The sequence below is a fragment of the Sprattus sprattus genome (assembly GCF_963457725.1).
Source record: "Sprattus sprattus genome assembly, chromosome: 4".
Classification (NCBI taxonomy): domain Eukaryota; kingdom Metazoa; phylum Chordata; class Actinopteri; order Clupeiformes; family Clupeidae; genus Sprattus; species Sprattus sprattus.
The window spans coordinates 48,099,139-48,112,334 of record NC_137923.1 but is presented as its reverse complement, the minus strand read 5'-3'; the positions used below and the strand labels follow the sequence as shown (position 1 = coordinate 48,112,334).

The 13,196-nt window shown below is 41.5% G+C and overlaps 1 protein-coding gene across 1 annotated transcript; it reads right to left on the bottom strand.

Moving 5' to 3' along the window:
• Positions 1 to 69: 69 nt before the first annotated feature.
• On the bottom strand, positions 70 to 7,762 carry parp10 (poly(ADP-ribose) polymerase family member 10). The gene is made up of 11 exons (XM_080838055.1): positions 7,694 to 7,762; positions 6,281 to 6,456; positions 5,824 to 6,063; positions 5,153 to 5,383; positions 3,871 to 5,033; positions 3,491 to 3,703; positions 3,089 to 3,212; positions 1,958 to 2,989; positions 1,576 to 1,709; positions 1,024 to 1,198; positions 70 to 799 (listed from the first exon to the last, which is right to left on the bottom strand). The coding sequence occupies exons 2-11, from the start codon at positions 6,453 to 6,455 to the stop codon at positions 501 to 503; spliced, it is 3,786 nt and encodes a 1,261-aa protein (XP_080694181.1). The 5' UTR covers position 6,456; positions 7,694 to 7,762; the 3' UTR covers positions 70 to 500.
• Positions 7,763 to 13,196: the final 5,434 nt, after the last annotated feature.

Genomic DNA, 13,196 nt, shown 5'->3' with positions numbered 1-13,196 from the left:
TCGGCGGAGGTTTGCGCTTTCCGAGTGCTTTGAGTAACTGCACGCTGACAAATAATCACAAAAAACGGATGCAGTTAATGCATTTATTTCATATGGCATCATCATCCTGACGAACTAATAAAATACAAAATTTGATTTAAAACATAATACAGATATACTTAGCAATTTCAGATTTTTACATCAGATTTAGATTTCGACTAATTCACATTCTCCGTATTTTTTTGCTATATCTGTGTATTTAAACTTTTGTGTCTGCACAGCACAGTGATTTTGTCCAAAAAATAAAATAAAAATACTACTAGTGTGCAGGACGGGGGATCAGTTAATGGCCTGTGATTACTTCAACAACACACCTTACGTGCAATAAGTCAGTTACCACTAATGTAAATTAGATTCTACATTGCAATTAGCTTACGTTAAATATGACAATGTAGTGCAAAGCCCTTTCTGTATACAGGCCACAGGCTTCAGTTGCATCTCATAATGGTCTAACTCATTATTCATCGATATATCTTCTGGCATGTGACAAGGTACTCTGGGTATGCTTGGGTGTCATTAAAGATGACAAACAGTGTTGGTGATGTCATTTTATCAGCCACACTGTCATATCGCAGGGGAATGGCGGACGACTCCTTCAACGGTGCAGTTTTCATCTCATGTTTCCCGACAGTGTAGTCCCCTGTCAGGACTTTGGCCATAAACACAAACTTGTGTCCATCAGCATTGGGAGGAGAGTACGTGTCCGACACAGACAGTGCAGAGTTGACAGCAAAGTAAACCCCCTGGCCATAGACAGTGGCTGTGGAAGACAATGAAAGTTAAACCATATATTATCCTCTTAACAGCTAGATGGTTAAACTAATCATTTCACGGAAATTTCAAAAACGTTGATCAGGAATTATCCAAACCTTTTTATTAGTCTGTGTAAACTGGAATAAACCTTATTCAAAACACAACCTTGAAGAAGTATTCACATGATTTGGAACGTTGGAATGGAATAAATCATCAATCAGAACCACACACCGTTTTTCCCGCAAAAGCTTCTGTTAAAGCCATGGACGCAGATCTCCTTCACGCTGGTCTCACTGGTGCCGTGGAAGAGAGTCTGCTCCACCTGTTGGTCAGTAGCGTTCTGCAGCATGCTAGCTTTCTTCAGCTTGTACTGGTTGTACAGGAGCGAGTTCTTTAGCTTTTCCACCTGTAAGACGTGCTGGCATTAGATCACTGGGCTCTACGGTAAACACGCCTTCTGCTTTTCAGTGCTGTGAACCTGATAAAAAGCTTAAGAAATATATTAATAGACTTTAAGCCTTAAAATCATTAGTGAGAAATCACTTCTTATTATTCTCATATACTTGAAAATGTAATGGAAGTCAAGGAGAGACAACTTAAAGAAAGATAATTTCTAGTTTAACATACCAAAACGTATGCTGTTTGGTTTATATTTAACGATTTTTAAATACCCACGTCTGGAAAAGCCTTAGATGTTGCCACAGAATTACAGGCAAATGGTGATGAAAAACCCAAAGAAGGTGTTGATTTTCTAGTTTTTATATAATATCACATTAGCCCTACTTTAATTATCTTGATTTTGTTGTGGAACTCCTCGATGCTGTCATAGAACTCTTTCACTACATCCTGGAACTCGTCCGAGCTCTCATCCACACACGAGACATCAGGCATGCTGGACAGGAGGCTGAACTCTTCCTCTGAGGCACAACATGAAAAGGTAAAGCAACACTTTAAGCCTTCCTGCGGGATGACTTCTGTTTTCATTAAAATTATCTTACTTGAAATATGTGGCATTTTAAAGATCTAAACAGAAATAAAGAACATCACTACTCTTAGATATAACCAAACACAGGCAAAAAAACATATTTATGCCAAATGCGTGTTAAGAGCTACATTTGAGTCCTAATGGATGTTGACATTAAAGATGCATCCACACTCTCCCTACCTGGAACAACCACAGCGAGGTTCTGTGAGCTGAGTAATTTCCTAGCAATGGACACTGATTTCCTAGATGCTACATTAATCTCCTGCATCTTCTCAAAGTCAATGATGTGAGGCTGATGGTCAAACAGAATATCAATTTTCTTCTGCTTCATCTTCCAGGCGTTTTCAAGGTAAACCGTGGCGTCGGGAGGATACGGCGTGGCTGTTGCTGCCGGCCCTTGTTCATGCCACTCCCACTGCACCACCTTCAGTATATCTCTGTCCGAGGTCACGTTGCCCATCCTCCTCACGAGGTCCTTCACAGTTGGCACCGCTTCTGCGACAAAGTCTTTAAAACCAGAGATGACCGCCGTGGTTCCTTCCACACGTATGTCCACGGCGTGCTTCCTCCTAACGAGGTCCAGGCACCTCTGGTGATGGGCTGTTAGGTTCTTCAGGTTCTTGCTGCCCACCTTCTCCTCGCACTGCCTCAAGCCTGCCTTCTTCCCTAGAGCGATGTCGGTGCGGATCAGGTCGTGAGTGTAGTTAGCGAACACAAAGATCTCCGCCACGTTGGCTGCCCGTATGGCATCCTGCAGGGATGTCTCCATGGCCTTCTTCAGTTGGGAGTCTTCCCTGGCTGGGCCGACAGCAGCAGCTGCTGAGATGTCCCTCAAGGAGAGCTCTAGAACCTTCTGCAGCTCGTCTTCATCCTCATCCTCAAAGGCAAAGCTCCTGGTGCTCTCCATGGAGTACTGTATGGCGAGAGACATCCGGGCATCGTCATCCAAGCTGGAGCAGTTCATGGCTTCCATGGACAACTGCCTGGCCAGGTCCAGCTCAGCATCCCCGGGCACCAGAGGTGACGCTTCAGGTCCAGTCAGAGGGCTGGCCTGGGTGCTCGCCTCAGTCTGCATGGCTGATGCATCTGGTTCATCATGGGCTGCTCCTCCACTGACTGTATAAATATCCTCTTCAGACATGTTGAGCGAGGTTAGACTACTGGGCTCGTCACCAATGCCAGACAAAAGCTGCTTTGCCTCTTCTATGCGAGCTGCGTAATATGAATACAAAACCAATTGAGAATAAATCTCATGAGACATAATGAGCACATTTTTGAGAAAAATACTCAAGAACATCTTTGAACACCTACATCTCTCCATAGATTGATCAGCAACAAGAGCTGCTGGGTTGGAACTGGAGGCTGAGTCAACTGCATCTGCATTCCTCTGGAAGCTTTGTTGGGCCATTAGTTTCCAACCAGACTCGAAGAGGTCCTAATAACAAAAATATATTGTTATACAGAACACTGCAAAAAGAGAAATAAGCATGGCATCTGAATCTACATAATCCTCAATACTTGTAAGTACAGTATATCTGTAACATCTTTTATTTATGTTTGTTTATAATCAACCAACTTATAATTATGTAATGATGAGTACTGAGTAGCGAACAACACAATAATAGCATACCAATTTATCACAAAGTAAAGTAAGGTTTTTTTTGTGACAACAACCTAATGTGATGTGACAAATAGCACATGATTTATATCCACCTCTTCCTCCAGGGGCTCCCAGTGGACCTTCTCCATGCTGATGTAGACCTGGAACTTGGCCTGCAACTCCGCCAGGATGCTGGAGCCCTCCTGCTCCACCAGGAAGCGGGACACGCCAGGCTGGCTCACTGTGATGGTCTTGGTACAGATCTCGTCCACCACGCCACGCAGGATCTCCTCAGCAATCTGACACGCTCCTGCGTTACCACTGATCTGTGCAAAGCAGGGGGGAGAGAGGACATGTCAAATGCACTAGAGAGCATTGACAAAGTTTACAGAATCTTCAAATCTCTGCAAAAATAATACCTATGGCTATTAACTACAACTAACATATTACAAATAACACCAATTCTATTGATAAGGTAAAAAAGACAACATACAGTTAATCCATCTCCTGTTTCCAGAGGGAACAGGGTGATCTGGTCCATCTCAGCGAGGAGCTGCCCACAGTGGATCTGCAGATACTTCAACCTGCCTGGCTCCATGGATATAACCGTTTCTCTTTGGATAGGGGTGCTAAGGAACAGGATGATTTTAGTTTGTGCTTCCTCCTCCATGCCTTTCAGGGTTACCACGGTGATGTTCTCCCCTGCGTCTGTCACTTTAGCCAAGCAGAAGTTGATGGTCTGGAGGAAGGCAGACCATTCTTGGCAGAAAAGGGCACACTCATAGTGTCTCTGTACTGGTATGGTAAATTCGCAGATCAGAGACTTGATCGACTTGCAAGCCTCGTTGACCATACTATAAGACAAAGACGTCACAAAAGCCACACCATCTGACACTGTGTACGTTGACAGCAGTCCCTGATCTTTCAGTGTCTGAAGGAGCTTGGCCTTCACGTCCTCTTTAGCCAAAAACTCAACCTTTTGCGGCTCAAGGGGCAAAGGAGACTGAGCAATTCCGCCCAGAAACTCTAAGACTAAGCTTTTGAGCTTGTCCAACCATAGCTGGTCTGGCCCGGATATGGACACTCCATCTTTGGTGATGCTCAGATTAAAGGTGGAATGAGTGGCCTGGAGCTCCTGCAGCCGACCGCTCATCTCTAACAGAGAAAGTTTGACAGGGTCGGAGACAGCAACATTGCTGCTCAGAAGCGCGACACTCAGCCTCGGACCTGGCTTGGGTTTGAAACTGACGGCTGCTGCTGTCGCTGGGGGCGTTGCTGCCATTTGAGCTGGGGCTGCTGCTACTTCAGCTGCTTCTGTTGCTCCACTAGCAGTGCCTACCTCTTGGGCCTGGCTGATACTAAGAGGTGTTGATGTGGTGGGGGATGCACTGTAGAGGCTAACTGGGCTTGTCTGTGGGGTGAACTGTGCATGGGCAACAAATAGATGAGTTGTCTGTACAGTTGGGCTGACCGGGTGTGTAGAGGTCGTCGTGGTAACTGCCATTTGATCGATCTCCATGGGAACAGAACTAGAGGTACCATTAAGTAAGGGACTGGATGGAACACTGTTCTCTGGCAGAAGAACGGTGAAATAAGGCTTCACCTTCAATTCTGAATCGTCCAGTTTGTGGGGTTTTGTTAGAACTTTGTTCACCGCTGTAAAAAAAACACACACATTCAGATGAATCCTGCAAAAACCACACAATTTTACAACCTCCTAATTCTAAACTGAAATATAAAGATCACACAAATAAATTATGGCCCAGCTGTCTTACATTCAAAGTCCTTGAAGGAGACTCTGGCGATGCCCTCTGCCAACATTTGGACATCGGTCACCTCTTCACCCCCACCACGTCCGCTCACAAAATATAAGTTCAGCATATCCTCTGTGGTGCTTGGGTGCAAGTTCTCCACCAGGATGGAGTCGGTGCATTCCAGCCTCTCTAGGCGGAGATCTGCTCCTTCCAACTTTCTCTTCGAGACGTTGGCACAGAGTCTCTGAAAATCTGTGTAGTTGTTAGTTGGGAGACAGACAATTGCAACATTATCAGACCATAGTAGTTCACACCACATTCAATCCTTGTCTGGAACAGTCCACGTCACAAACCAATTCAGTTACTCTAAAAAAACAACGTTGCTTCTGAAAACATCTTACTTACTAGAAAACCTTGTGCTTGCTATGATTCAAAAGTGAAACAACTGGAACAAATATCATGGGACAAATTGAGCCAAATATTGGTTGGTTCTGGGCATACCTGACCTACATTCTGACATTTGCTATTGATGCTCCGGCCACAGACAGCACTTACTGCATAGGATCCAATTAGAACACAACACAGCTCTCATTTTGAAGAATTATGGCTTTCTTTCTATGTAAAAGAAAGCCATGACACCATGTTGTTCATTCTTTTTACTGTGATTGGGTAATGGTACATAAAGGTTTAACCTTCTGAGAAGGGTTGGAAAAACTGGATTAAGACCAGGTTCTTCCCAGGTGACGGAAAGAGTGTGTATTCAGTATCCACTCCGATCACATTCTCCACGTAGAGTTCTACCAGTTCGGTGCTGGTACGAGGGTGCAAGCCACACAGCAGGAACCTCAGAGGGTCGTTAGGAGCTTTCTTCTTAACGGTCAGGGTGGCCCCGTCAAGGACATGGGGACCTTTGGAGCATACTCTTGCAGCAACTGTTGACAAAACACAAAGATATAAAACCAAATACACCAAAAACATCCACCATTAAAAATAATGCTCTGTATCCAGAGGAATTGATTAGGAATAAGTAAACAATACTAAAGAGCATGATGGCCTAGATCAAAATGCATTTAGAAATGTTTTCAACAGCAATTCCATAAGCAGCATGAATTGGGTTATCACAAACAGTCGATACTGGGTGCCACCTACCTCTAGCATCTTCAAATACCAGCGTGGCCTTCCCATCCTGTTTATCCAAAGAGGTAAGAGCACCTCCCCCTGACCTGCGCTCATTCTCAAAGTACAGCGACAGCAGATCATCAGAAATGGATTCAGGAATGTTGAGCACCTCTAAGGTTCGTTCCTCCAAGCTATCATCTTCCATTCTGAATAACAAGGAAAAACCATAACTTTCTAGCAACACTACATGGTTTGACTTCTGCAATGGCAATCAATATACAGCTGCGGAAAAAAAAAATTGTCTGGTTTTACTATTTATTGGGATGTGATAGTAAATTGAACATTTTTGTTTTATTCTATAAACTACTGTCAACATTTCTACCAAATTTAAAATAAAAAATATTGTCATTTAGGGCATTTATTTGCAGAAAAATGACAATTGGTCAAAAAAATGTATTCCACCAAATGTTGATTTCTGAACTCTTCTTAAGTTAAAACATTAGTAATGCGTTGTTTAAAAATCAATATGAACTTGTTTTCTTTGCATTATTCGAGACCGCATCTTTTTTGCTATTTGTGTCATTTTTCAGCAAATAAATGCAATGGTAGAATTATTGTCAGTCGTTTATAGAAAAAAAAGAACAAACACTTTCAATTTACTTTAACACATTCCACTAAATAGTAAAACCAGAGAAACTGATCATTTTGAAGTGGTCTCTTTTTTTTTTCAGCGGCTATATATCATTCAGTGAACCGAACCCTTTTAACAATCGTTCAATAAATTATTGCGCAGTGCCTCAACAACCTGACAAATAACAAGTGATGTTAATTCATTAGTAAACTAAAATACCACATCAACCTAGAGTAGAGCATGTTAGAAAATCTTGAAAATGTGCAAAACAAAACTAAGTCATAAAATGATTTCACGTCCGCATTTGCAGTGAAATACAACCATACAAGTAACGGGTCACGGGATTGTTATTGGCACTTTACTGTTATTAATCGACTAGCTAGACATCAAGCTAAAAACATTTACGTTGAACAAAGTTAGGTTAATATGTACACGCACGGAAAAACACCACCCCCGATAACAAGCCATGTTGTAGAATCTACCAAGAACTGTTTTCACTAACAACCATTATGCTGAGAGAAATGCAAATGTAATGTGAAATGGTACAATGACAACCCATGTATTTACCTAAGAACTAACTTATGTCTTATCTTGTCTTGTCTTGCCACCGACAGCTAGCTAGCTAGTATCAGGCAAAAGGAAGGAAAGAAAACTGAAAGTAGCACACTCACAAGCTAGCTAGCTAGGGTGCATGCTGAATGTCCAGTCACCCAAAGAATTACACGATTATTTGTAAACCCCGTATTTTTCAACGTTGAATGTTGTGCTGTGATCTTTCCGAATGTTTTCACCCATTCAGTTGTTTGACTTACCTGAGCTTACACGACTTCTTTCGTTCAGAACATGACGCTTGACAGCATTGTTTTCATGTCTTACTTCCTGGTTCCTGCTGCAACAGTCAACTGCAAAGACGAATCTCATAGGCTGCGCGTTTAGTGTACTTTGGTCCTTGGCGCACTAAAATACTGTATAATAACCTAGGAAAGTGATCTGAGCTGATTAGAACCCGTATGGCAAGGAAATTGTTTTACTTTTTGCTTTGAATTGAGATGTGATTAGCTGACTCCTGAATCCAGTGTGACTGAGTTTTTTTGAATATCCAGTTGTTTTTTGTATCTTGTGCACATCACTTACTATCTTGTGCACACAAGATACAAAATATCACCTTAAGGGTTTCACGGGGCTCCATACAAACCATCCTGGTCCGGATAAAACATGATTTGGCTATTTTTTTGGATATGACAATACTAGGTCATTCCATCATGCCAAATCATGATCACAATCTCTCCAAATTATCCTACATCTGTGAGGTGCAACAATTCAAGTGAGAGCACTTTCAATTGATGAACTTTGTATTTTTAATCTGTGCTTTTGTAGACTGGTTTATTAACCGGACACACATGCTGTGCACATTTTCTCCATTTAGTGCTCGGCGTGTAGGTATTTTACAGTTCATTTAGGTAAGGGATATCAGCTGCCACTATATCAGTTAAGAACAACTTTTTAATGGGCAGAGCTCTGTCAGGCCATCTTCATATATCTAACTAGACGTAACGCAAAGCGTTACAAAATATGACCGCCGAACTGTTCAGTAGGTTTTGGCACAGAATGAGTCATGGTTGTCAGTGTGTTTGTGTGTTTTTATGTGTTTTGTGTGTGTAAATTGGTTTGTGTTTCATTTTTTTGTATTAAAGGAATTATTTGTGATAGATTTTGATGATTTGGTTATGTAATGTTTTGTGTGCTACTTTTTTGTGGATTGTTTTGGTATATTTTTCTTTTGCAATGTAGCTTGTTAAAACAGGTCACAGGTGTGGAAACAAAGTGAAGTTTCCAACCACCAACAGGTGGCGCTATAGGTGATATCAGTCAGGCATATTTAGCGTTCGGGCCCAATCCAGTGTCCGTCCTAAGACATTTTCTCTGGATCAAACAATGTACGCAAGAGTTATAAGAGACTTTGTTTTGTGGCAAGCACTGGCAAAGTATTGCAATGTTCTAGGGGGCGCTACAGAGCCATTTTGCTCCATCCATGGACAAAAACTGTACCGAAGATGGACGGTTGGCTTGATGTCCCTGGCAAATCTGGTCATTTTTCAAGCACTTGGACATGTATGCGATTGAGTTATAAGAGACTTTGTGTTTTGTGGCAAGCACTAACAAGTTGGGAAAGTTTGAGGGTCTGCCACGGCGTCACCTTCCGACTAATGAGAAAAACTTATATAACTTTTAGTCGCCCATGGCTGGAGAGTAGCCTGACGACATTTCAAAATTTGGTAATTTTTCGAGCACTTTGACATATATGCGATTAAAACACCTCATTTTTGCTTTTTAATTTTTAACTAGGTGGCGCTATACATGTAATGACTGGTTATGGTATGGGTAGACATAGCCCCTAACACAAACATACAAGAACAATTTGGCCAACCAAGGCCCTACGGTTCTCGGGATATTCGAAGAAAACTGTGTTGCGCCACCTACAGGCCAGTTGGTGTACAACCATATAAATCAATTTATTTTATTCCCCCCCCCCCCCCCCCCCCCCGTGAACGGAATTCCACGAAACTTAACGTGCAGTCAGAAGGTGTCATCATGATCCCACACCTCCAATTTCGTACAGTTCTGACCATGTCAACTTACAATTAACATTTTTTACAACACTTCATTTTTGCTTTTTCATTTGTAACTAGGTGGTGCTATACATGAAATAAGTGGTAGTGGAATGGTTGACGTGGCCTCTTAAGACCAACATACAAAAAAAATTTGGTCCTGCTAAGCCCTGTCGCGCGGCTGTCATAATAATGGGAATGTGACGTAACGAATATGACTGCCGTGTAGGAGTTTAGAATGATGCTCTCCCTATGTAATTACATCCACTGCTCCCTATATCTTGCTGAATGGCCTAATAGAAAAGGCTGATATGCTGTAGCTCACAGTTTACACCTACAATAGAATTCATGGCCTGGAATTTGTTTTGACAATTTCAATATACAGGAATATAGCTACAAGTAGCGATGAGGGGGCCAAGCAGCCAGCAGGGCATAGTTGCCACCAATTTCAATTGGCTTTAACTGATATATAGTTGAAAATCTAAAATCCATCTGATTACCCTTGTGAGGCTTGGTCTTAAGAGCACCTGTGCAAATTTGCTAAATTTTAGGCCTGTGAATTTTTTTTTAATCTCTCAAAAAAATTCAATATGGCGGCCACATCATTCAGGTACATGGCATCATGTCGGCCTTGTGATGTCCCATGGTATTACCAGACACATTACATTTTTTTTTAAGGCAAACACGTCAACAGTTATTAGCCAAAACACATTTTTGCTTATTGCAATGCCACCTATTGGTCAATTGTAAAAAAAAATAAAAAAATAAAAAAATGTTGACTTCCTCAAAATTTCGATTCTGGGAGCTGCCATAGACTCCAGTGGCAGAAGACGAAGAAAATTAATAAGAAAAGGTAAGTCACAGCTTTGCTATCTATCACACGATCCTTACCAGTTATTTAGTGTTTGTGCCAGTAGATGTCAGTATATGCACAGCAGTGCTATAATCCGGCTCATATATCTTACTATGCTACTAGTTGGGTGTATGTGTGATCTCACTGCCTGTATGCAAAGTTTTGTAAGAAGAGTTTTTTCTGTGAAAAACATAAAAAACATCCCAAATTCTAAAGCTGCTTTTTACGGTTATTCAATGTTCCTCTACACCCTACTGTGTTACTCTTCTTGTTCATGTGTAGTTTGCAGTCACCCTCTTAATCTTTCAGTTAAGCTTCAACTCTAATGTAGGTCACTGTAGAACAAGAATGAGTCAGAGGTTCCTAGATTGTTAAAGAGTTTAATGTGAATATAAAACTCTTCACTTTCATAGAGTTTGATTTACCATACTGTCTTTGCTGTAAAAATTCTCAATCTACACTGCATTTAGCACATGAAATAAGTAGCTAAAATTAAGGGAATGTATGTGTAGTAATGTAGCCTACATTAAAGTTCCCCAAACCGAAGTATTTTTTTCCCTCATGAACAAACTATAATAAATTAGGTAACAATAGTAACAAATAGAAATAAATAACTAAATTGATGATGCGTATGGTTTGTTTATGTCTACAAATAAATTACACTTCTATTCAAAACTCTCTAAACTAAAATTAGGCAGACAAAGCATGAAGAGACCATAAACTTTGACATGTTCTGTACACTCGTTAAAGCTGTATTGGTATTAATTACTGCCATTATCATTGTTTTATTGTGCAGAAACAGCCATCGCCGTTAGCCAGGTGCTTGCACTGCCGCCTCACAGCAAGAAGGTGGGTTTGATTCCCGCGTGTGGAGCTGTTGGCTCTGGGGGGCAGGTCCTCAGTGCTCAGGTGGGCTATCTCCCAGGCCTTTGTGTGGAGTTTGCATGTTCTCCCCGTGTTCACAAGGGGTTTCCTCCACTTAGAACCCCAACAGAAAAAACATGCAACAGAACACTCTTCGCCGGACCCTGACCAAGACAGACAATTGACCTCACCATGTCCATGGGCGCCTAAAGGCTGCCTACTGTTCTTGGGGTCCTGTTAGATTCTGGTGTATTTCTCATGTACAGATCTCTAGTGTAGGTGCCTCCATCACTTTCAGGCCCTCCTGAGGGACCATGTAGGCCCAGATCCCAGTAAGGTTAACAGGTCACCATATGATGCCCGTTGGAGACAGCTCCACTATGTTTGCTTAGGCCCCTCTGTGTGTGTGCTGGGTAGCATTCCTCAAAGGCGCCCATTCTATCAGACCCAAGGGCAAGGGCATCGATGAGCTCATGAGACTGTTTACGTGTTCATATGTGTGTGTGTGTGTAATCCTTTGGTAGAGATGTTATACATTCTATTTGGCTTACGTAATTCGCTACCTCAGAATAATAAGGTTCTATCTGCGTTCAGGTCAGTTTTGAGATATTGAGGTTTAAAGTTTTAGCATTGCATATACCACAACTGACAAATGGGGCACATTTTTCAGAATAAAACACTCAATTTTTTTTTTTTTTTTTTTAAACACCTTAAATAATGTTCATAAATTATGCCAGAATAGGAATATGTAAATAACTCAATTTTGACAAAAATGTCAGATAGAACCTTATTATTCTAGGGTAGCGAATTATGCTGGTTAAATTGGGCTGCGCGCTAGACTCAGGTCGATCAGAGCAAGAATCACGAGAGACGGACACCATCTCCTCTCCAGGACGGATCCACGCGGCTGCGTGTGCCCAAAAAGACTCTTAGTGATATTTCTTGTCTGCTACAATAAATATCTCTGGCTCTGATCCGAACCGCTTCAGCTTCCTTGATTGAGACAACCTACAACCGACTAGACCATCTTTGTGATTAAGTGTAGTACCCTAAATATAGAAAAGAATCTTACAGTCCTGAAGGAAGGACAGTCCGGGATGGGAGAAATGCAGTAGCTAAATTCACAAACGACCTCAGGCGTGCGTTTGTGTGTCCTGTGTTGCCTCCATTCACGTGTGCGGTGTGTCGCTTGTGCGATTGAAGTGTGACGATTATTATTATTATATCACATTCACAGTATCGGGTAGGCTACTTCAGAGACACACGTTGCTTGCGTCACATGACCGTTAGGGGGCAGTATTGCATAAGTAAAAGACCCATGACAAAAAAAAAACTGTTGTGGAAATAAGTCACACTCTGGCTTTGTATTTGTTGACTACTTTTTCCATCAATAGAATGGTTTGATAAGGGAAATTCATTTCTATTTAGCATTTTAAGTAGCATGGAAAGCCTTTCAGATATGGGGAAATTATTTGTGGGGTTAGAAAATATATTTTATTTAAAACAAACACTTCAAAATAACATTTTGTAAATATGTATGACATGATTATATCAATGATGATGCTTCATTGACATTTTTAGAAGGCCAAACCCTTCTATGAAATATAGAAAACAAGTGATAACATTTAAAGGCACAGTACAACCTTGCCTTGCCTTGCTTACGAAACAACTAGAAGTACTAAATTAAATAAGGCACTTCATTTAGTTAAGTGCTGATCAGTCCAGACAGACACTTGGTTCTTCAAAAAATTCATCTTCACTCAGAGTCTCAAGGGCAGGCAGTTGTGGTGTAGCCTACCGGATGGGTATATTGTACATTCTTCCCCTTCAGTCACACTTAGTGTCAGAAAATGCACCAAGAATTTCTGACAAACAGCTGAATTCATGTCGAAACATAACATAACTGTCCTGTTGCACACATCTCCACAATGGCTTTGGATGTGTTGGTGCATGCTTGGATAAAAGGGCAAATGAAGTAACTGGTCCAGA